Source organism: Callorhinchus milii, unplaced genomic scaffold (assembly GCF_018977255.1).
Source record: "Callorhinchus milii isolate IMCB2004 unplaced genomic scaffold, IMCB_Cmil_1.0 Scaffold146, whole genome shotgun sequence".
Taxonomy (NCBI): domain Eukaryota; kingdom Metazoa; phylum Chordata; class Chondrichthyes; order Chimaeriformes; family Callorhinchidae; genus Callorhinchus; species Callorhinchus milii.
Genome location: NW_024704887.1, coordinates 39,767 through 65,888, shown reverse-complemented (window position 1 = coordinate 65,888; position 26,122 = coordinate 39,767). Strand labels below are relative to the sequence as shown.

Below are 26,122 nucleotides of genomic sequence, written 5' to 3'. Positions count from 1 at the left end.
CCGTGGCACAAGACTCACTGAACAAATGGGCGACAGGAGCGAAGATCCTCGCGTTTCCGTTTTTTAGCCAAACCCCCCTGGGTCCATTATGCACGGACGTCCGCTCGGGGCACGGTGCAGAGTAATGCACTCGTGGCTGTAAACGCACGTGAGCGAAACACGCAGTCTGCTAAGCGCATATTATTTTGCATCCCTTCTCTGATGATTCATGTCTGAATGCGCGAGTAAAGTGTTCGTGTTCATAACAAAACATATTCCAGTCTAGAAGCACGCGGATATCATCTTAATTGTTCATATTCCTACTCTCTCTCTGTCCTCGTATCAGTCATCATTCTCACACTCTACACCATGCTCTTATGTTTTACATAAAACAACCCAAAGGAGCCGATTGGTTATTAAAGTCTTTTTTTGTTATACGTGTGCACTGCCTGTGATCAACACAAGCCAGAAATTCTCGTAAAAATTCACGGGCAAATTCTAGACGTTATTTTCTCCGTAGTGGGAAAGAAAAATCAAATTTTGAATGTTTTAGACTCGTATATATATTTTTTCTTAAAATGAGAAAGAAATCTGCTGAATATTTTCCCTTTCACAATCCAGAAATGCAGCATCCTAGCCCTCCCAAGCTCTTCCCGTCTAATTAGCAGCATCCCATTACTCATGTGCAGCATCCCAGCGGTGTGGCGGTGACATGCTCTGGTCCCTGTCTCGCACCGGCCGCTGGAGGCTTTGCGCGCTGAGGTGAGCGATGTTACCCTCCCTTTAATCAATATTTCACGTAATTGCTACACTTCCGCAGTTGCCGTAATGAATCATATGTTAATAGGGCGAATGCGGAGGCTAGATTGGACGGAGCAACTTTTTTTTTTCTCCCCCACATTAATTTCTATGGTCACCTATTTGTGCGTTTACTACAGCCATTTATTATTGATGTATTTTATTACACTTACGTCCTATTTCGTTCATTTTGCTTTCATTAAATATTAATCTACTCCGGGTAAATTAATTTTGTGGGGGCGGGGGGGAATGGCGTGATTTCTGAAAGGCTCTTCGTAATCATGCCGGACTCGTCTCACAGATATCAAACACTTTGCGTTTCGCCGCACTGCCCCCGAGTAAATCCTTCGTCTGTGCCCCGTTTAAAACCACGAACCGGGGTGTACGGAAAGTCACCGCGTTACACAGCACGCCCGAAACAAGTTAAACAAATGAGACTGTTAATTAAATTTACTTATCAAATGACGGCCAGGGAATGCCTGGCCGTTTTGCATTCTCCGACAAGGCTGGCAAATTGAAATCCATGCATTATCTGGAGGAAAAATGGGCTGGAGCAATCAACTATTGCGAGTAATTATCATTAATCCTTCACTGCCGTGAATTCTACACCGATGCAACGGGAGGGAGGGCAGTCGGATCGCGCATGTTATTTCCATTTGGTTGGAACGAACTGAAACAAAACAAGAAAACTTTGGTACAGAAATACGATCCAACATCAAGGGGGTAAGATATGTTGTAAGCACACATCTTTGCAACATCTGAGACGTATTGCATTGTTCCCATTGCCGTGGTCTCAATATACCCCACCCCTTCCCACCACAGCGCAAACCATGTGGATGACTGCAAAGTTGAAGCGTAAATTAGTTTTGAATGAACGAGATGTGAGTCAAACTAGATCACACTGTGTTACTTATGGCACCAATTTCATGCATTCCACACCAGCAACCTCTCATTAATGGTGTGGCAGAGTATAAAGTACTCCAAGAGGCCATTCCTCAACTGAGGAGAAATTATTCATTCAACAGTTTGCGGGGTTGTAATAGCATCGACTGCAACATCGTTGAACAAATGGAACCGGCCTCTCAGAATACAGCGGGGTTTTTTTTGTAGGAACATTTTTTTGTTATCGTAGAAATGTTTTAATTGTTGTGAAATATATTTATGAGAACCCCGCTATATTAGCAGCATACTTGTTTATTAAAGTTGGACACTTGCACAATTACAACACAAACAATTGTTTGCAAATACTTTAATGGATGGGCCAATGGTTTCCTACACCGCCAATAATTTACTTTAAAGCCTCTTTAGTAACAATAAGTGTTTAGGTTTCGTAATTTATTTCCAACAAAAAATCCTTTTCGGAGTAATAGGCTATTCCTTTAATGGCCATAATGTACAACACGTTTTGCATCATTAGTTTTTAAATTAAGTCTTCCGTGGAAGGGTCAGCACTTTTCTCTGGGAATGGTCAGCATAAAATTGGGCTCCTGGTCATTTATGTCACTTAAAATAAATGGCAAAAGTAAGTAGTATATTTCAGAGTTTTTTTTATGTTACTAATAGCACAGTGATACTGTAACATTTAATCACTATTGTGTTGTTTAGATAGGTCATCATCTCAGCCGACAAGGGCAATGCCACAGTCATCATGGACAAAACCACATACAATAACAAAATTCAGGACCTACTTAATGATGGTAGCTATACAAAAATTAAAAGAGATCCCACCAACAGCCTCGTTACGAAAACCAACAATATCATCACTGATTCGACATCTTTAATCGAACCAACCAAGCGGTTTTCCTTAAAACCCTCTGCTGCTAGACCACCCAGATTGTATGGCTTACCAAAAATCCATAAAGAAGGTACACCCCTTCGTCCTATCGTCTCCACCATTGACTCACCCACCTACAAACTGGCCCGATTTCTGTCTGAGACCTTACAACCATTCACTGGTAAGACCACCTCAGCTGTACTTAACTCAGCTCACTTGGTATCGTTAATTAAGGACATCTCACTATCTCCAGGTGATTTGCTCGTTAGTTTCGATGTAGTCTCTTTGTTTACCAAAGTTCCTGTGCCTGACACCATTGCAATCATTGAAGATTTGGTCCAACAAGGACTGAATGCTGATGTACCGGCCCTGGTGAGACACTGCCTCACCAACACTTACTTCACCTGGAATGGAACATTCTACAAACAAGTTGAAGGTACCCCAATGGGTTCTCCCTTATCTCCGGTTGTAGCCAATGTTTTCATGGAAAATTTTGAGACAGACGCCATCCAGGCATCCACTCTACGTCCGTCCTTGTGGAAGAGGTACGTAGATGACACGTTCGTCATCTGGCCACATGGCCGACCAGCTCTGAACCAATTCCTCAACCACATCAATTCCATACACCCAGCCATCAAATTCACCATGGAGGTGGAAAAGGATGGCAAGCTACCATTCTTGGATGTTTTAATCGAAAAGAGACCAGATGGCTCAATGGGCCACTGTCTACAGGAAAGCACCCATACGGATGCCTACCTAAAACCTGACTCCCACCACCATCCATCCCAGAAGAATTCCCTCATCAAAACTCTACACCATAGAGCTCGATGTATTTCCGACCATCATCACCTAGCCAGTGAACTGGAACACGTACACCAAGCTCTCAAGACGAATGGATATTCAGACTACACAATCCGTAAAGCTATCACCCCAACCGTTGGGAAAGAACCATCTGAGGACCCAATCAAAACCATCACCTTGCCATACATAGCAGGGGTCACCAAAAATATTTCCAAAATCATGAGCAAACACAAGATCCAGGTTCGATTTAACACAGTACATAAAATTCGTGATCTGATCCCATCTGTGAAGGATGTGATCCCTGACATGCAATACCCCGGCGTCTACAAACTAAGCTGTGTCTGCGGCAGTAGTTACATTGGGGAAACTAAGCGACATGTCTCGGACCGTGTTCGTGAACATAAGGCAGATCTGAAACACGGTAGGACCAATACCTCGGCCGTGGCTGATCATTGTTTTAATGCGGTGGGCTCACACGAAATTGATTTCTCTAAGACGAAGGTACTTTGCAAACCCACTGGCTATCAACAAAGATTCGTTCATGAAGCCATCCATATATACAGACATAGACACAATTTCAACCGAGAAGATGGGTACAAACTCAGCAATCACTGGAAGGACGTTATCAACCAGTTTAAGTCATAACTGGCTGTAATGTTTCCATTTTAGACCTGGCAGCCCTTTAATTGGTGGAAGCCACCACCGGACCATCACTGCCCACTACTACCATCACCACTAGCAGTAGCCCTTTATTGGTGGAAGCCCACCACCAGTGCCGTCGTGGCCCTCTACGAGTACCATCACCTCTAGCAGCAACCTCCACCGTCAACAGTGCGAGTGTGTAAAGCGAGGTGCAATGATTACTTGGCAGCCCTTTAATTGGTGGAAACCCACCACCAGCGCCGCGTTGCCCTCTACGAGTACCATCACTTACAGTAACATCAGCTGCCCCGCCCATGCTGATGACACTTGGGCTACGCCCATTTCAAACCTTTATAAACAGTTTGCCTTTAGAGGCTAACCCCCTTTTCCTGATGACGACCGCTTGTGTTGCGATCGAAACATCGTAGTTTTTGGTTATTTTCTTTGAACCTATCTACGTGACTTTACCGAAAGACCCAAAGAATATGAATTCCTGCAGTCACGAAAGCTTTAAGTCACTATTGTGTTCTCTCGGCGAATGCAAATACTGCACGCTGAACATGACAAAGCAACATGCCGATATACAAACTACTTGAAAAATATCTACTTAATTGTGAATTTAAAATGATATTTGAAAAGTAAAATTCACACTGTACCATGTACGGATGTGCGGTCCCGAAACATGCAAATCCGCACATCGTCGTGTGCTGGACAGCCAGCGCTGCTTCGGCAATTCTGTCATTTGGAAGATCATGTCACAGTTACGTCCCCCTTATGCTATTTGTAAGAGCCAATTACAGAAAGTATTATTGCAACTAGATATTTCTACAATACATATCTTAAACGTCTTGAGCGTGTTTAAGCGGTCAATGTGTGAAGTTATTGTACGTGAAGAAACGTGAGTAAATAAACTATGTACAAAAATAAAAAACAAATCATGTTTATATTTATAAATAAATGGGCACAGTGGTCAAGGTGAATTGTTATTGAAACACAAAACCATTCGGAGATGGCTCGCCTGGGACGTGATTCAAACTCAGGACCTCCTGCCTGTAAAATCACTCATCTGTTCAATCATCTTTTCCTCACAGCAGTTGTTTCGATTTGCCCTTGTAGAGTCACGGAGCCTAGGTATGTTATGCCTTCCACATTCTGCATTAGTGTTTGTAACCGGTGAGGCTCCACGTCACATTGCCGAGCACGGGGTGCAATTGTGGCATTCGGCTGAAGGACATAAGAAGATTTGCTTCACCAACATCGTCTTATTTGATGAAATGCCAAATGTAGTTTTGAAAACCCGACAGCAATCAAATGTTTCACTCGTTTAAAATGTCATTACACTTCCACTTTTATTCTTTAGTTGCGTCTGAAAGACAGCTATTTCATTTTGTTTGCTCCCGACCCCACTTCACGTCGACCATAGTGGTTGTTTGACCATACTTCACCACGCTGGTTAGTGTCGGTTGGTGAGGGGGGGGGGCCCAGGGCCGATTCAGATATCAAGTCGGCACCAATATTAGCCTTGGCCGGGAATTGAACTCGGGTCACCGCGTTCATAGAGCAGCGCGCTAAGCACTGTGCTACCACTGCACGCTCGTGTTGTCATATCAGTATATATTTAACGTCACGATTAATTACATTTTTAAAGGAAAATTGCATTGTGTAGATATTTATTGACGATATATTTATTGGGTGCTGTTGCCTATTGATCGCGGCAGACACGCAGCGCGGAGTGCGCTACGTGTCACAATTGCGCTGCGTTTCAGGAGCACCACCCCCCCACCACCACTTGGAGGCCAGACCACACGACCACTTTGCGCGCCAGGTGCTCAGGGTAGTTCTCTCTCACCGGTTACATCCTCGCTGGATCATTCCCAACTTGTCAAGGATTTTGTGAGGTTTTTTTTTTTTTTACCCAATTGCCCACTATTCTTCATCCATCCCGTCAATCACTCTCCTCCACCACCTAGTCTGCCAATTAATGCCGACCGCTGGTCAGAATCCGATCCGCCATCCTCCATTATGCAAAGCACAATAATTAGGCTCGAGGCAAAGTTTAATAATTCAGTAACGTCTCTTTCAATGCGACAGTATAACACTTCAACAGCGGTTCTAATGAATAATAGATTTCAAATTGAATTAAGTAACGGCCGTTTTGCTCAAGATGTATTTTAAGGCATGATACTCCTGCATATTTCTGGCAATGGTGCCATCATCTTCATCTCCTTCTTTAAGATACCAAGTTGTCAGCTAGCTGTTCAGGTAGCAGTCTTAATGGGTTTTGAGCTTCCATGTCCTCATTTTATGGGTGATTTCGAGTCACTTTCATTGCTGAGCGAGGCAAGTTGCATTGCAGTCGATGTGGCTGCACTACAACCACATTGACTCCTCTGTATTTTTTGCATTGTTATTGTTTCATGTTATATCTTTACATCTAGCATTACGGGTAATGTGCTTGAGATGTGTGTATTATTATATGATCACTATTATTTAATGTCCTGAGTTAAAGTAAAGCGCTGTAAGATTGGTTTGAGGATGGTTTATTTGGGCTGAAAGGTAGTTCCAAAATCTCGCACGATATATGCAATCAGACACTTGGTTTTACCTTGAAACAGATCACCGAATGGTTTAGAGCCGTGGGGTCCTCCCGGTCCGCACAGCAGCAGGAGGTGAGAGCGGTGAGTCCGCGCGTGGCCCCCGCCCCCATTGTTTTATTATTCACCACTTCCGTCCGCGCCTCTTTCCCGCACTGCGCACTTGTCACAGTCACAGTTGTGGTAAGCCCACAAGCACTAACCCCTAGTAGCCACAATGAGTAAAACAACAAACGTCGCTGGAGAGCTTCTTTGAAAAGGGGGAAAGACCCAATGATGACCCCCCCCCCCCCGGTCCGTAAAAAAATTGTCTTCTTTCGAAAACCGGTCCCTGGTGTCAAAAAGGTTGGGGACCGCTGGTTTAGAGAACATACATTTGTTAAGGAAACGATACTTCTGTTAAGAAAAGTATGTGGGCTTGGTCAGGACACGTCACCCAAAGGGATGATGTCCGGTGGTCTAGAGTAGTGGATGCAGTGGCAGCCAAGGGAGGGAACGCACCCAAGAGTACGCCCTCTGATGAGATTGAGCAATAAAATCAGTTCGTGTGCAGGTGCTACGTGCATTGCAGGAATTGTGCAAGGAGCTGATGGGTGGGGAAGGTCTTCATCCAGCAGCGGATTGATCATTTTTCCGCATCTCCGATTCGCACAATTGGCTACGTACGCAGGGTAAGAAGTTCAGCATACATAGATACATGGCTATTCTATTCTTGCGTGTGGCGATATATTCAGGAGGTAAAAGCCAATGTCGAGGTCGAGAGGGCTTCAGGAATTAGTTCGTGTCATTTTGCTATTCCTCTCCTCCGTTGAGGAAGTACGGGCAACAGCGCTTCACTATATGGTCCATCGTTTGGGTTGCGCATCGGCCCGTTGATGTGTTAATATGGTTGATTGGTTGCGCCAGTTTTTTCTAGGAGGAATGTCGAAGCCAGGAGATGAGATGTTTGAGTCTCAAATGAGGTGTTTTTCTGGATGTCGACATTCTTGATCATGAGTGATGATGATGCATGGAATAAACTTAAAAAAAAAACAATTCTCCTGATTCAATGTACGATGGGTTGGTGTGAGTTATTGTTTTTAACAAAATGTTGGTTTTAAACGACTCACACGTGCTTGTCAGCAACGACACAGCAACATCATCTCCTTTTGGCATCTCCGATGTGGTTTTGAGGATTATTTTGAAGTCAAGAAGTAAAAAAACATCAAACCTTGGTTGACATTTGGTTAAAATGTTGCAGTGCATTAAGCAAGCCTGAAGCAAGATTTGATTTCAGTTTAACATACTTTACAAAAATGGAAATATATTTGTGATTTTTGGTCAAAACCAACATTCTACTTTGTACGTTACATTGGTCATGTTTGTTTAGCTGCTAATATTGCCTCATTTGGCTCCCTCGGGCTTACTAATTTGCACAAAATCATAATTACGTTCAAAGCGCATTAGTTTATGGTTCCATAAAATCCTCCCAAATCACAAAACACAACTTGCATTATAATTTCTCAAGCCAATGTTGAGTGAAAGTGGAAACTCCTCACATTATGATATCTGCAGGCACTCATCAGGGCCCTGACAACAAAGAAAGAAAGAAATGCCCCAATATAGCCGACACAAACTGTTGGGGAAAGTGTTGTTAGTGAGCACCTATGAAGGCTGGCCAGCACACGAGAGGATGGTGTGGCCAGCATTACGGCCAGCCGCATTTGTATCCCTAATGCTGATGTTTACATACTGCACAAGGTACATGTAAATGCTGAGTCAATCTAGGGGAGGCCCTTGACCAACTAAAATATTCACAACTAATCTTGGCCGTGAGTGGAAATCGAACCCCTCTCACCGGGTTCACAGAGCGGTGCGCTAACCACGATGCTACCGTAGAGGACACTCCTATACAACGTGCACCACAACCACGATAACCACCGAGAATATGGCCCCGTGGTTTGGCCGCATTAGCACCTCCGATTATAATGTAGGGTGCGAAATAAGTTCAACATATATACATGCATACATGCTTGTTCAGTGTCAGGGGCATCAATACCTACTGTAGCATCTCGGCAGCAAGCTGAGGGATATACGAATAAAGCAACTTTAGTAATGGTTTTCAACAGAATGCATGAAGGTGAATATGGAAAACGATTTCTTATATATGTATAATTGCTCTCATAAAAATGCAAGACAATACAATCTCGTTACATTATAATGTTCCTGCGTTGCGTATTTTTTCTGTATCTGACATTCAATTTTTGAGGTCGCCTGAAAGAGCCCCTTTGACACAACCAGTCAAGGTTCCTGGATTTAACGATTGCCCGCATCTCGTTTTACTTGCGTTGTAATTTTCCCCAAATGTTATGCCGATTGCGCTATCGGCATCACGGCACGAGACAAAGGGTCCTCTTTTGGATCTCTCTCGCCGAGCGGTTCAAACCTTCGTGTTCGAAAATTGCCCACAGAAGTGGATATCGCAGAGCTCCCTCTGCAACCCCTTCTCGTGACCTCTGGTCCACGCACAGCAGAGGGCAGAACTCCTCGCTCGTTTTGCATGCGAGAGTGGGATTTTAATTCTCAGAGCTGAAATTAACGCCACATTAAGTCCAGAACTGAATTTAATGTGCAGGGTTTTTTTGTGTGATCACTGGTGACCGGGCTATGACCATCAACTTACTACACTTGAGGACCCCGTTTAATCACAGTGTTCAATCTCAAGGCCTGGGCAGACCAGCTCAGCTCTCTGAGCTGGCATTGCATCTAAAATTTAATTTGGATGGTCCCCTGATAGATGTTATATCGAGGTTCCACTCTGCTGTTACTGAATTTGGAACTATTATGTATATATATGGTGTAAGACGCAATTCAATCTAATGATTTAAACAGTGAATGGCAGTGATATCAGAACCGAACCAGTCCAGCCTCCCAACCCATCGCCGCCCCCCACCCAATCCATCAACCCGCACTCACCAGCGTGGTAATGTATGGTCAAGCGACTCCCATGATCAACACATCCAGCAGTGCATGATTATAAAAGAGATGTAAATTGGTGTTATTTATTTAGGACCACGGAAATAAATGCAGGTTGGCCCTCACACATTTTCCTTTTTTTTGCGATTTCATTTCTCTGCGATGAATTTTTGCATAAATTTCACAACGGCCAAATCAAATGCTGCGCTGTGAAAGTGTACGAACAAAATTAAACAGCTGCCACAAGCTTCACCGCCCAGCGTGTGGAGAAGTACGGTCAAACAAACTCGCAGGATCGACATGGCATTGTGAGTCGTTGTTTACTCCGCCAAAGGTAATGGAAAGATTCTTCAAAGTAAAACTTGCTGAACGTGATGTCTTGTTGGAGAATTGCATGCCTGCGTTGTTCGTTTGCATTTGCACTGGTTTTGCTGCATTTCCACCTCATACTTACCTCCTCATTTGCGGTTTTGAAAGCTGCCCCCGTGCCCTTGGTGCCGTTCGTGAGTACGTGTTAATTATAGAAATTATAATAAGTAAATGAAACGCTGGCTACAGGCCCTGCAGCGGCTTGTTGAAATGATTATTATAATGAAATCATTAAGAATGAGATTTACTTCACCAGTTCAATCATGCCTACAGGAGAGTTTAGCCTTTACCAATAGCCAATTGCAGCCCCAGCAAATATGAATGCGAATGCTCACAACATAATTGACCTGGCACTTCTGACCATGCTCAATCACTAAACGAGACCTGTTTTGTACAATCTACAATTTATTTTAATCAGTAAAATGTAGCGATAATTATAGCAAAACTATACATTGAAATGGGCAAAATGTAAAGCAGTCAATATAAGTTTATATGTAAAAAAGGTTGTTATTTTTTTTTTTACAAATATTTTCATATATTAATTGTTGCATGGAAAGCGATACAATGTGACCTACACTTTAAGTGTGTACACTGCAAGCAAATGTTTCGTTAAAAAACTTCTTCTAAATGTTAAAATTGCAGTAAAATTAAACTAGAAATAACAAAAATACAGGCGCAGTAACGTTTATAAAGACATCCTGCCAATCACTTTTGTTCAAAATTAATTTGCACATTTGTTTCTTAATCCGCCAATGCCTACTTCATTTTGACACACAAAGTGGCTTAAAATAATTAGATAATGTGATAATGACTAAGCTTACAAAGTGAATATCATAAAACATAATTATTTACAGTGTGGCTTCATTACGCTTGTTGTATCTAAGTAGCCCATTTAATTTGCTCGTTTGTTTGTGTTAGCTTTGCCGCCGCGCTGCGTATTTGCCAGCCTCTGTTTAGTCACTAGAGACTTGATCAGGCAGCGAAGCTTGCGCCTTGCGACCGTGCCGGGGTCCAGACAGCCATGCCGCCAGCAATCCAGCCACATGGCAGACATGCAAATGGAGCGGCTCATTAAGAAAATAAACATCGTTAAACAGCTCCAGAAAATGTGGCTGCGGCGTAGCTGCTTTTCCTGAGCTCCCGTGCGGGCTCCAGAAGCGGTCTCCGCTGAACAATTAAGCGATTTGCGCGAGAGCGAAAGGGGCAGTGAGGGAGTCTGGATTGTAGCCTCAGGGCAACCAGTACACGCACAACCTTTGCCTGGGGCAGCGTGTACAAGGGGGGTGAGGAGGGGCGGTGTCGATCCAGGGCTCAGATTTGATTTCCTGGCTTAAACTGGTCATGGTGAAAAGCCCCGACCCTCGTGGCTCACTGGAATAGATAGCGGTCGCGTTCTCAAGATAATCTGGTGATTATCGGGGAGATTTGGCGGTGAAAGCGATGGAGTGCGGCGATGATTCGTGTGTGATTTTTTTAGAGTGTTTTTCGGACGTCCGTGATTTTGTCGACATCACAGTTTTCTGATAAGGGTTGCAATGAAATGTGATTTGCGAATATTTTACGTAAAATAAAGGAGAGAAACTGCATTTAAATGTGAGCACGGTGTGAATGGGCATTCTGGCATGATGCATGTAGATACCACCTTGTCTGGCTTGCGGCTTGTGCTCGTCTACGAGCAATTTATGCAGGGCTTGGTGTCGAGTTTAACTACGTATTGTGTTTACGAGAGAACACTTGCTTATTTTTTTTTTATTAGAAACATTAACAACATAAACAGTGGGAGTGTTTTGGCCGCTGTGGCTGAGTGAATGGATATGCTGTGAAACACTGAAATAAAAGACTCCCAAGAACATAAAACGTGTTTTCAATATTATTTACATAAATTGACATACAGACCCAGACAAAATACCACAGTGAATATAGCTGTCGTGTATTTAAAAACAAGAAGAATGGAAGGCAGAAAACCATGGCAGAGAACCACACCTGGGAGAAATACCAAGTGCCCAAACAGTGAAGTCACTGCCAACAATAACGTCGGGAAAGCTGTTGTGAAAAATGAAAAAGTCCCAAAATCACCAAGCATATCCCAACATGGACGACTGGATTTGTCTCCAAGGTGGATGAAATGGGACAGAAGCATGGGAAATTAGAACTAAAATGGTTTTCTCTCAGGTCATAAACGAAACTCGGGAGAGAGCATTGGAGGAGGGACTCTTTGAATAGTGGTCAGAGACACCACTTGAAGGAGAATTCTGAAGTGGCGAGTCAATGAGTTGTTCCTGCGAGCGAGACAATTAAACTGCAAATTCCATCTCTGACGGTTCCATCTGCTGAAGATGAGATGGGAGGAATTCATCAGTTGCTATGAAGAGGCGACTCGTCAGGGAAGGCTTCATATGGAATCATGGTTGGTGGAGTGACCTGGATGCCTACAGAACCCAGCAAGGAATGTACCCACAGAAGATAAGAGCACATACAATCAAGCGGAGAAGGGAGTCATGGCCCTATTTCGTGTTTCAAGCAGCCGGGCGGCTGTAATGCAATTTGGGGAATGAAATAAGAACTGCGTAGGTTTTCGTGGCTTTATTGTATGAATCTCCGATGTATTTTCGGGTTGTACCGCGTCATGTTGGTTGGCACGCCTGTAATACAGAACTTTGGAGGTGAGGATTGGTAAATCACGCAAACGTTGGGAAACTCTCTTTCCGTGGCCATCGAGGTGCCTTACCCTGACTCCCCCAGAGAAGGCAGGACAGCAAGTGGGCTAATAACTCCATCTGTATGGGGATAGTGTGTTTCCCCCTCGTGTGCGAGGATTTTCTCCAGGTAGCTTGGGTTTCCTCCCACTTGTATAATTGTCTGAACACATTTTAAAATAAAAATCCAATGCAGGATCCTCCTGCAAAAGAGTCCCTAAGACTAAATGTGGCATAAACAAGTAAAAAATAATCTGGCGATTACCAGGATAATTAGTGAAGAGAATGGAGCGTAGTGATGTTGTGCAGATTTGAGAGTGTTAATCGGACATCCATGATTTTGCCGATATAGCACTTTATACTTTATTGATATTTTACATAAATTAAGGTATAACTGTCTTGAAATGGAGGTATGGCATGTGCTGCATTTGAAAATATGGAAATATACTAGGGACGGTTTGGTCTGGCGTCAAGTGAATGGTGCATAGGCAAGAGATGCACTCTCTGGTGTTGGGTCCAGCTGGTGTGTTCACAAGAAACTGTTGTCAGTTGCGTGTTTTTGTTAAAGTGAAGCATTTAGCAGCAAAGAGAAGTGGTAGTAGTTTTTTAATTAGCAGTTTTGAAATAAGGCAGCGAGTAGATTTATTGTGATACACCCTGAAATAAAGGAATCACTTGAGTGCATCTAAAACTTAGTTAAATCATATATATATGAACATACTACCCAGGGAAAACATGGTAAAATAGTATTCAACCCGTCTTCAGTGACCAACATAGCAGCACAGCACACGACGGCTGTGTGACTGCAGACCGATCCGTGCTGCTCACCCACCTGAGACACAACGGAGCTGCGTGACAGCTGTAACACATCCAAACAAGAGAGAGGGATTAGAGAACTGGTCATACAAAAAAAAAACAATTAAATATGTAAAGTGACAAATAGTTCATGTAGGTTATATTGAAAATGATCAGCTATGAATGCACTGCATAGCTACGTCATTATCCCTTAAATAATGGAAAGTTACCAGAACCATTATAAGGCAGTCGACAATTACCAAATGGGCCAGTGCGTTTTTGATACTCATCTGTGTTCGAGGATGCTTTTTTGTTCTGTCCTTTTGATGATCGTCTTTATCCATTCCCACTGCTCTCTCCACAATCTGTGTTTAAATCAGATGCATGGCATGCCCATAAAGCCCCCATATCATTTTGGATGGAATAACATATTGAAAACGGCTAATGTTGCATGTCACATTTCACTGTCCATCACTCACTTTTTCCTTTTTATTTTATTACGGCCAATAAATCAGCTGCACCCTGTCGTTTGTGGAATAAATCAGGTCAAGGGATGTTTAATTCTGCAGTGCTTTAAATCCTTTATAGTACTAAAAGAAATACGAGGAGACCATCTCCACTGCTCGTCGTTGGTGTAAATTTACAGGAACTCGAATTAAAGTTCTCTGTTTTGAGATCCATTTTGATGCTGAGAGTATTTATTTCCACCCATCTCTAAAGGGGGCATTTCAGGAAGGGCCTTGCTTGCCTCGGGAGAAGACTGTAATGGTCTCTTCAGTGTGAAACATCTGGATACGCGATGCGTCAAAAACGAATTGCGCCACAAAACTCACTGGGCTGGGGCATTCCAGGTCATTGCAAGTGGATTGCAAATAAGCAGGAAGATGCAGGGGTGGTTTTTTTCGTCTGTCCTTTTTTTGTTGAGAGGGACCTTCAGAAGTTTAACAACCTTGTATACTTGCGAGGGTGCCCGTCCTAAGTGAATACATTCACTGCACAAAAATGATAGACTGGAGATTTCGTAGATTGTTTTTTCGTGTGGAGCAATAGCACAGACAAAAAAAATTGAATTGTTCCACTAACGGCACACATTGGTCCTAAAAACAAAGCAGGCAGGGTCAACAAATCAGAGCCCTCAAGCCTCAAGCTTTCGGCGCCAGACTTGCGTATTTAGCGTGTTTTTAGCTTTCTCGGCAGCAGTGGCAAATCTAAAGCACTTCACATGATCGGTCCTGAGTAAATTGCCTATATAGACATTTCCACATCTCCAGGCATGAAATAGGCACGTAACAATTGAGCCCTGACCACAATTTAAAGCTTTGGATCGGAGAACAAAAACATATGATAAAGATCATATTGACTGTTAAGGAAGTAAGGGTGTTTGGGCAAGACACATCACTAGTAAAAGATGGCTGATGGTCGATGCCGACAATGGAATGGCAGCCCAAAGGAGAGAATACTCCTGAGAGGATGACCATCACAGAGACGGAGCAATGAGATCAAGAAATGTGTGGGAACTCTTTGCATTGTTACATTATGAGACCACAAAGGAACGGCAACGACTTGGCGTGGCCCGTATCCAACTGGGTGGCCCAAAAGTCAGGACACGCTGTTATTTTATTGATTTTAACAAATCACATGTGGTCATTCCATTTATTTTAACAAAGGTTCAAACTGTCTTCCATTACATTAATGTGCAGATCAATTATCTTTGGAAATGAATTAAGGACTTTTCTAAGATTACTGGTATAACCTTTGAACATTCAGCAATTGTTTTGATTCAAGTCATTCAGGGCTCTCGGTCGAGTTTTGTAAATTACTGATTTGAGGTGGCCCCACAGGAAGAAGAAAAATAAACATTAATAATTAAAATAGATAAAATAATAACTGAAAGAATAAACAATTAAAATGTTTTAATGCCAATGTTAAAATACATTAAATAACCATGTGCCCTGACATTTGGGCCACCCTGTATGTTATTGTACTTAGGCAAACAGAGCAAATACAAATGTACAAGTGAGAAAGAAACAATATAAAGGACACGGTAAAAGTGAGACGTAAATACAACAAATATTAATTAAATAAATCGGCACTCCAAATCAACAAAAGTAATCCAATCGCTGGCGTACATTCATCCTTAAGATTCCCATAATACTGTATTTCAATTATAACTGTGTATGTGGCAAGTTAGCTTCTTACCACTGCATTGCATGTATATGAACACACGTATATATTTACACCCGTGTATTTTCTTTGCCTTTGCTAGTTCCAATCAGACCTTGAAAGCAGTATCAGAATATGTATATATACTGAAGGAATTGGATGAGCTATAAAGCTCTTTTTCACAGATGTCCAGGAGCCTGGATATTTCTTTGATGGGGGACCACCATGCATAAAAAACAGGTGTTGTGGACAGTGCAAAAAATCCATTGTTGTTCTGTCCGCCACCTTCACCAACCTACAATGACCGATATGGTCAAACAGCCCCCTGCACTACATGGGGGAAGCACTCATCCAGCAGTGGATTGAAAAACGAGCAGTACAGTACGAACATGTATAATTCTATGGTGTGTGCGTGACAAGCATTCGCCGTCTTTGCTTCTTAGAATAATGTGGGGCTGCCTTTCACAATCGTTGTGCTGTGTTGCGTTTGTCCTGGCTTGTTTTTGCAGTGTTTGTAATTGGTTTAATTGGATTTATTTCAACATCCATTCTTGTGGAATATACAAATAACGCCACATTAAATATAATCACTGTGGAGAACAACATCGGTAACAATAAGTTAGGAAGTAAATATAGCACAGAGTCTATTGTGATGAAGTTTGTTAAAACGATTAAGTTGCTTGGGCAGCGTGCACTTCATACATGTATAGTACCTGATTATTACGAGAGCATAGCCTTGGGTACTGTCATCACATTTTAATAAAAGGCTGCAATTAATAATTTGTGATTATGAATGAAATAGAAAAAAGTATATAAAGATAATTATTCCGTCACTGCAAAGAGTGGGGTATTTTTTCTTTTGCATATTTGGGAGGCAGAGTGGTGTGTTGGTAACACTTGTGCCTCACAGCAAGAACGGTCTGGATTAAATTCCTGACTTAAGCACCATTCTGTGCAGAGTTTGTACGTTGTCTCTCCCCGAGTTGTGAATGGGGTTTCACCAGGTTTTCCCGTTTCCTCCCGTAATACATTTTTATTTTGTTTTACTAGTATTGGTCAAAATATCCCAATGCAAAAACTTGCAGGACCCTCCTCAAAAAAGTGTCTTGAGCCTCAGCGAGGCCATCCTGGGTAAACAAGCGAAATCTATAATAAATAATAATCTAGATGTGCTAATTCAGATGGGTGTTTGAATTTAGAAACATTTCTGATAAATAAAAATGTATGTTATTTTTTTACTTAAAACTTTCGTGACTGCAGGAATTCATATGCTTTGGTTCTTTCAGTAAAGTCACGTTGATAGAAAAGAACAATAAAAATAAAGTGAAAAAAATAATGAAAATAAAATAAATACATGTTTTTATTTTTAAAAAACACTAATGTAGACTGTTGCCTGGTTCTTAATCGGAGTGTGTAGTGACATCGCTGGATGTCACCATGCTGTGGGTGCAGTACCGTCACTGAAGGGGCACGGTGTGCATGGAGTGACATCGCTGGATGCCACCATGCTGTAAGTGCAGTGCCGGCCCTCAAGGGCATGGCGTGTGTGTGCCGACCTAAGAGAGAGGTCAGGTAAGGCTATGGCACTCTGGATGACCTGGGAGGACACGTGACTGGTTTGAATGACAGGGGTGCCCCAAGAAGGGGCTAGGAGGGTCACGTGATTGGAACCCAGGTTCTTCTTGATGGTTCTGGAAGAGGGGCGTGGTCAAGGGCGGAGCCAGCCACACCAAAGAGAATATAAGCCGAGTCCCGAGAGGGATCGGGGTTGTCCCGGTCCGTAGTAAATAGTTACTCAAGTAACCAGTGTAGTTAGCCAGGGTGGTCACCACCCAAGGTCATTGTGTTGTTAAGGGTGAAGTCACCCCGTTGTGTTGGAACTAAATAAATGCACTGCCTCCAAGTCTAAGAATGCGACTCAGTTGAACCCACTATAACTGGTGCCAGAAATGGCTAAACGTTTTTATAGTGAGATAGGCCGTGTAAGGTTAGATGTTTACATGACGCAGACAATCTACCAGGATGTTGTCGGACGACGAAGACGACGAGGGAATGATTCCCCAGACAACACCGGGGATGGTGACCCTGGAAAAAGGGAGTGAGGCACCGCCGGCGGAGCAGCGCGACGACCATCTTAGCGACGGCTAGCTGCCGGCGAGGAGAGAGTGCCGATTGTTCTGCGCCTGCCTCACTGATCTTCTGGAGGCCGTGGCTGCGATGGTCGCCGTGCTCGATCGTGAGGAGCCGGCGGTGGAGGACAGAGCATCGTAGCTGCGACGAGCCGAGTCCTCCGTCACTGATTCTCGCCAGTGGAGAAGCGCCGTTGCGCAGCCCGCGCACGCAGCCGCCATCTTGTTCGTCGAGCGGGACTGAGAGCCCGCCCAATCTGAAAGCCCGCCAAGTTCGCCTGTCGAGATCCCATCTCTCGGGCGCTGTCTACCATTTGTAAAGGAGTTCATGGCTGCGGGAGGCGACTGGGTGGCCTTCAAGCGTCGCTTCCAGATGAACTGTGATTTGGCGGGATGAACGGAGGCGGAGGCGCTGAGAGTGCTTCTCGCCGCCCTTGACGACGATGCCTTAGCGGCGTTCTGCGCCATTCCGCCGGCAGAGAGGACCACGCTTCCGCAAGCCTTTTCCCAAATGGCGGCAATTTACGACCCGCCGTCAAATGTTCACCACAAGTTCGTTGCGCGGAGGAGGGGGGAGGCCGAGATGCCCCTCGCCTTCCGCAGTGCGCTGTTGGCGCTGGCAAAAGCTGCTTTCCCAAAGATGGACCACGCTGGAGTCGACTCGCTGGTCCTTGAAAGGTTCTTCACCTGAGGACAGACCTGTTCTTCACCTGAGGACGGCTGCTTGCGTTGTGGCTGAAACGTCGTGAGAATTATTTTATTATGTTTGATTTTATTATTTTATTATTTCCCTTCTACGTGACTTTACCGAAAGAACCAAGAAGATGAATCCCTGTAGTCAAGAAAGCTTTAAATCGAAAAGCAAGTGAGTTCAAGAACCTGCGCGCATACCTCTAAGGAGTGTCACCTTGTTTGCACAGTGTGTGTCCTCAACGTTCATTGGTTTCCTCCCCACGTGAAAAACACCACTTGAACTGGAATTCACCAAACATCCCACTGCAATTATACGCAGAACGTAAGTCTGAGAATTTTCTTATTGCGCACTCTGATTAGTCCAGTCCATCACCAATGCGCACACATCACACGTGTAAGCTCTTTGGAAAGAAACACTGTTTTAAGTGGCTTGCAAAACTGGCTCGAACTCAGGGATGGATCCAGAATGCGGGCTATTAACTCGACCCAGGTCTTCCGACCGGAGACCTTTTAAACCACGCTGACGGATAATACTGTACCGTGGTCTGTTTCCCCTGTGAAAATAAAGGAACATATTTGTCCATCGGCCAATGTTACCTTATGAATCTCTTCCCGTAGCATATATGGGATGCTTAGTTTTGATTTGTTTAAGTCTCATCCGAAGGGTGCAACTCAAAACACTCGCTGAAAATTAACTGACCCTCCTGGAAAAGAGTTCAATAGCTCAGTGAGACTTCTGAATATGTCAGTGACATAATTATTATTCTATCACAATGATATATGTTCTTGAGAATCTTAAAGGCTCTATAATATAGGGTTTTTTTGGGGTTAGATCGCGTAAATATAAATGTCGTTAAACCCACCACCACCCAACACAGCCAATTAGTAAGGTTTGTCAAGTATACAGAACAATGGGAATTTGTTACTAGTTTAGTCAGTCATTCTGAAACACTATTTAGGAGGCAACACCAGTTATTTCACACTTACGTAACTCCGTTACACACGGGTCTAAATACACTTATTCTCACTCTTGTTACGCATAGGACTACAACACACCTATTCTCACTCTTGTTACGGGACAATCTATAATCGGGTCAGCGCAGCCACATGCTGCCTGCCCACGATGTCGAAGACGGGGACGAAGACGTAGCTCTTGGGTTCCTCTTCACACTAGACAGCCCGGATCTGTGATCGGGGCTTCCCTTTTATCCCTCTCGGCGCGGCCTGGCTCCACCCTCGGCCGCGCCCTACGTCTAGAATCTTCCCGACGGTTCCAGGCTACACAGCACCTATTCCCTCTCTGGCTCCACCTTCAACCACGTCTCTATCAAGAACTCTCTAAACGTACTCAGCTACTCCCCCCCGTGCCCCCTCGTTCACCTTTGGCCCACATTACATGTCCTCACATAGCCCCCACCACACTCTTCTAGTGGCGCACTCTGTGGTGATTCCCTACGGCGCTGGTGGAGGCTGCAATCCCCTACTCTGTCGGTAGGACTCGTCAGGCGTCCTCCTGCTAGCAACCAGCACCGTGCCCCTAGTGGCCCACTGCATGGTACTGCATGGGGTGTTCGCCTCTGCACCTGTTTCACACACTAGTACAGCACACCGGTGTGTTGGAAAGCAAATGTTGTGGCGGGTTTAACGACACATTTATATTTACGCGATCTAACCCCCCCCCCCCCAAACAAAACCCTATATATTGGTCGCGAAAGCCTACATGTTTCTCTGCAAGGCTGTCATAACGTCAAAGTTGTATTCATATTACGCTGCTCAGACCCGGGGACATCTAACATTACAGCAGCTGTATCATACAACAAAAAATCATTCATTACAATCTGCAATTGCCTCTACATTGGCAAAAAAATAAAATAAGAAATTCCTATCATTGTCAACACGACCAGTTTGGTAAACCCATTCGACCTCCCACCCCCGTCCACAACCTGTCCTTTTAACTCTGTGCGAACGCAAGATACGAGACGGAGTACACCTCGACCACGGATTCCGGAGCGCCGTGAGTTTCTCCCCCCCCCCCGTACGCCGCAGAACGCGGAAGTTCGCGCGCTCCGTTGCCAGTCGCCCGGGACGAGGTCCGCGTCCGCGTTTTGCGAGCGGCTCCCCGAGGGTCTCCCCCCCCCCACCCCCTTCTGGACACGACGTGTACGCGCGTGTTTGTGATGTGTGTGTTGTGTGTGTTACTCTTAACTTATTCCAGCAAAGTTGTTTTACCGGGCTAAGCTGTGCGGTGGCCGATAACCCGCCGATGGGTTTCTGCGCTTGTGGGTTCAACGACAATAACAAGAAGGAGAGCGGCAGCGGTAACGATAGCACCACACATCACCACGCATCACCACCTCGCCGTGTGTGTGTACACACGTACAGTGCACGTGGCGTGTGGCGTTTCAAATTGTCCGTTCACTGGGCAAGCGATTCAAGCGTCCGGCCCTTGTCTTTTTGTTGGGTGCCTGTGTTCGCGGCCACGTCAACGCGGCTTGTTGTGTTTGTTGTTGTTGTTTCTGTGTTGGGCGAGAGGGGCCGATGGTGGTGTGGGAAGAGCCGGAAACGCGGACAGTGCGCGGCTCTGGGTGGGTGTTAGGGGGAAGCGCCACGAACCCGGCAGGCCGAGTTCGACTCCGGCTCACGGCCTCCCGACACCGCCTGCAGGATTAGCCGAACCCGTCCTGGGCCCCATGAGTCGATACCGCATCAAATAGGTCGCGCTGGTACAGCGGTGTCTTCAAACATCGCCACTAGGGGAGACAAAGGCGGTCGGGCGTGGTGGTGGTGGTGGTGATGGTGGAGGTGGTGTGATGGTGGTGGTGGTGTGATGGTGGTGATGGTGGTGGTGATGGTGGTGGTGATGATGGTGGTGGTGGTGATGGTGGTGGTGATGGTGGTGATGGTGGTGGTGGTGGTGGTGATGGTGGTGGTGATGGTGGTGGTGGTGATGGTGGTGATGGTGGTGGTGGTGATGGTGGTGATGGTGGTGGTGATGGTGGTGATGGTGGTGGTGGTGGTGGTGATGGTGGTGGTGATGGTGGTGGTGGTGATGGTGGCGGTGGTGATGGTGGTGGTGGTGATGGTGGAGGTCGTGGTGGTGGTGATGGTGGTGGTGGTGATGGTGGTGATGGTGATGATGGTGGTGGTGATGGTGGTGGTGGTGTGATGGTGGTGATGGTGGTGGTGATGGTGGTGGTGGTGATGGTGGTGGTGGTGATGGTGGTGGTGGTGGCCACCCACCCCTTCGTGTGCCACAGTGGCCGGGGAGCCTTCAGAGGTGCTACTCGCTGACAGCACTTGCCCCAACAGTCTGTTGCAGGCTACACGGGGGGAGGGGCATCTTTGTCTTTGTGGTCGTCACCCACGTGGCATATACCGCGGTGACAAATGTGTCTGTCATTCATCATAATTGTCACAATTAGCCATGGGCATTTGCTGCTGGATGAAGACCTTTCTCCAGGCCGTGGTGGTCTTGTCCACGACTGGTTACATAATAACATTGAGTACTGTACCAAGAATATAGCTGTACCACGGTACAGATTGCGTGGTGGAACGAGGTGACGCGCTTTTGCCAACATTAAAAAAATTGTTGTTTCATATTCTTGGTTCTTTCGGTAAAGTCACGTAGAAGAGAAATAGTAAAATAATAAAAATAAAACGGAATAAGATAAAATTCTCACGACGTTTCGGTCACAACGCAAGCAGCCGTCCTCAGGTGAAGAACAGGGCTGTCGGAAAGGCAGCGTCCGAATGAACACTGCAGTGTTCATTTATTTTAATTTCATTATTTCCCTTCTACGTGACTTTACCGAAAGAACCAATAATATGAATCCATGCAGTCACGAAAAAAAGGAGTTGTGTTTGAGCCCAGATCGAATGACAATTCCCTGATATATCTGATAAAGTCACAAGGCACTTTTTTTTGGTATTAAGAAGGGTCCTGCGAATGGGAGTAATAGGGTAATACCATGAGGTTTTGGGATATTTATCTTGGGGAAACCTCACGGAGTTTCTCGAGATGGGTCCTTCGTTGGAGACGGGTTTCCTAAGCCCTCATTGCCCTGTCGTGCTATATGGCCACCTTGCAACCCCCCCCCCCCCCAGAGAAGGTTTGAAAGTTTGACAAATGTAGTTTGGGGCCGTCCATAAATGACGTCACGCACCTGGGGGGGGGGGGTCAGACAATTGTGACGATGTGTGACGAGGGAGGGGGGTTGAGAAATGTGACGTCACATCAAAATGCGCAACTTTAAATAAATATAGGCAACACGTGTTCTACTTAATTAAATAGACTTCATAAATGTTTTCTCCTACAACATCAGAGTGCAGCGCCACAATAAATACGCACTACAATGACAATAGTTTAAAGCGATTTGAAGCATGTTTTATTTTGGGGGGGGGGGGCAGAGCTTTGTGACGTCATAGTTGAGGGGGGGGTCTGACTTTTTGTGACGCCGTGTGACGAGGGGGGGGGTCATAAATCGTCCAAATCGCGTGACGTCATTTATGGACGGCCCCTTAATTCGGCGATTTAAAAAAGAATAAATATCGCATTGAATGATAGCACCTTTAGTGGCTTCCATTAAGCGTAACGCGTGAATTGAAAAACATTGATTTTTGCACACCCGATGCGTTTGCACGTGTCGTTAGATTAATTGATATCAATCGATGCATCTCTCCACCCCTCTCATCACTGTGCTGTAGAAGTGACTGCAGACTAAGCAGCTTGTAAGTTTGTAATAGGATGTGGCATGAAGGTTTTGCAGATGTTATTGTGAGGTGCTTGTGCTGTGCTGAATAGGGCACGCGTGCAGAATTGTGGACAGGGCAGATTCTGAGACAGCCATCGGAAGGAGGAGGCAAGAGGAGGGTCTGTGCGAAGGAAAGCCCTAAAGCCACTATGATGGACTCTACAAAAGTAGTCTTTGAAGGATGGGGAGACGGTGCCTTAATGAGAAGACCTCAAGCCAGACGGCGGCTGTTGATGGGAGTAACAGCGGATCTTGGGAGGTCGGATGTGCAGCATTGGTTGCAGGTTCTCATGGAGAGAAGGAAGCGATGGTGTCCGTCCTGTCAATAATTGCCATTGCGACCTTTTCATACACATCCACAACCAATCATCCCCTGTTTAGACTAAATTGTTCAGTTATGCAGGTGATTTTACGACTTACTAGCACCTATTAAGGCAGTAAAATAAACACATTTTGGATAAGTGCGACTAAATCTTTGTCTCCGAGCCCCAATTCTGATCTCACCACTTAGTTTTAGTCAGCAAAATAAGCCAACAGTAATGTTATTACATCACAGGATTGGGAGACCGCAGCTTAGGCTTTCATTCAACCGGTGGATTGATAATACAATTTAGACTGCTACTTTGTGGAAAACCAACAATAGTTGTGCTGTGGATAGACGAAGTCCTGCCATATAAACACGGAATTTTCTCCACTGGCTAAGCACTCACTGTCATAAGATTTAAACAAAAACATTGCCCAATGCTCATTTACAGACGAGGGACAATCACATATACGGTGTTGCAAATGTTATATAGTTACAGTTCTATATATATCTCAATCGCATAGTACTTAGTATTGGAAGTAACCTGTCCCTGCTACCATGTATGGAATGTAGTGTTCAATTATGTTCACATTAAAGGGTTCCTGGTTCAGAATCACTGACAATTCTTTGGTATAAATACACGGCCGTACAAATGCTGCTCGTTGCCCCCCCCCCCACACACATCTTGAACTCTCATAGCTGTGTTGATATGAGAAATTAACATCATTGAAGTTTCATCAGTGTCCCTTGAGAGGGTAAAAGCACAATGTGGAACAAGGTACCAGCAAGCACGTCCTTGCACTGCCACATGTAATTGGGATTACGTCAAAATTTACTCCATTGCTAACTTTGCACTCAGAGCTCAAATGACAGTGGCATGTTCGTGTGTTTTCCCATTTTTGTATTCTAACTTTTTACATCAGTCGTGAATTAACGCTGACAATGTTATTGTGCGACTATCGCACGTCACAATACCGAGGGTAGGGGTTTTATAGTGAGAACGGGAGCTAAAATATTTGCAGCCATGCAGTACTTCAAGGGCTGTGGGGTTATTGTTTGCGTACAACTTCCAACATTAGTACCTTAATTTTATTTTACTATTCAGTACGTATATTTTAATTTTGAAGGCTAAGTTTACGTGGCATAAATGAGAGCGGGCAAGATGAATGAATAATTGTAATGCATTTCTGCCCTCTAATTCTATATTTTTGTTTGTTATTGTGCTCGTTTGCATAATGTGATATTTTGTCAGTTACCAGTGTTAATTTAATGTCAGTAAACCCATGTTGTATAACAGATACCGTCATCTTTTAAAAGTAAAATCCCTATTGTCTTAATCCAGCGTACCATTGTCTCCACGGTCATTTTCTTTTTTACCGTGTAACATGTGGATGCTAACGTTGATATCGGGAGCATCTCCTAAGCATGTATCATCATGATTAATGATCAGCTCCTATTAAACTAATTAAGAATAAATTGCCCGTGCTTGAACTCGATAAACATGCAGCAGTTGACTAATCGCAAGTTAATGCACTGCATATTTGCAGTTAACATTGCATGCCATAAGCATCAGATGCTAAAACTATCGTCGCAAGTATAGGGTTTTTAAAAAAACAAGAAATTAGAACAGAGCTTGCAGGTGCACAATTTATAATTGTCATCCTTGCCAGCATGTAAATTCCATTGGCTGTGTAAAATAGTTTTGTAATATATAGGTCGGTTTTTTTTGCAATTTCAGAAGGCCTTTTAGGAGGTTAGCACATGGAGGATAATAGAATATATCTATAGTGCAACGTACCCAGCACTATGCAGTGTTCTTTATATCGTGCAGTATCAAGGTTATGATGCATTGGATCCCTATTAATGTTGACTATTAATTAATGGAATCGCGTGTGTCAAATCGGTGTCTTCCTATTCGTATATACAGGGTGTTTCAAAGAGACTGACCCAATTTCAAAGCAGTATATTTCACGATGGCAACATGTTACAATTACACAAAAAGTCAAACGGTTTAATGAGTTATCAAGTTTTACTAACCATTTTATAAATGCTTTATGTGCCCTCCACCTGCTGTACGGTCAACATCGAGACGATAGTTGAATTCGTCCCAAACGCCTCTCAAAGTGTCTTCTTCCACTGAAGTCACCGCTGCCGTGATTCTGTTTTTGAGGTCATCCAGATTAGTCGCTAATGGTGGCACAAAAACACAGTCTTTGACGTATCCCCACAAAAAAAAGTCGCAGGGTGTGATGTCTGGGGATCTTGGGGGCCAAGAGTGTAGCACCAAGTCTTGGGGTCCTGTGCGACCTATCCAACGTTGAGGCAGTGTGTCTTGCGAATGACTGAGGCTTGGGGCTGTTTGTGCGCTGGGAGAGGCATCTCACGGTAATCATTGTGAAACTCTATGCCCCGCCCTCTCTATGCCCCGCACTCTCTATGCCCCGCCCTCTCTACGCCCCTCTCTATGCCCCGCCCTCTCTCTATGCCCCGCCCTTTCAAGTGGTAAGAGTTTCATTCATGGGCGGTTCGTGGTTGTAGAGATATAGCGATTTAAATCGGGTCCATCTTTTTGAAACACCCTATATAGTATGTAAAGTATTTAAATCACCCCTTGCAAGCAATTCATGATAGGTGCAACCCTTCACTGCAATGTTAAAAAATATTTTCTTGAGTTGAATC

General features: G+C 44.4%; 1 protein-coding gene across 1 annotated transcript in view; it reads left to right on the top strand.

The window, feature by feature from the left end:
- Positions 1 to 18,206: 18,206 nt before the first annotated feature.
- Positions 18,207 to 26,122, top strand: part of LOC121851806 (inversin-like) — a gene marked incomplete at its 3' end in the record, with an annotated part of 46,757 nt that continues 38,841 nt past the window's right edge. The window contains 1 exon segment of the mRNA XM_042345894.1: positions 18,207 to 18,373. Within this exon segment, the coding sequence (XP_042201828.1) occupies positions 18,207 to 18,373 (167 nt within the window).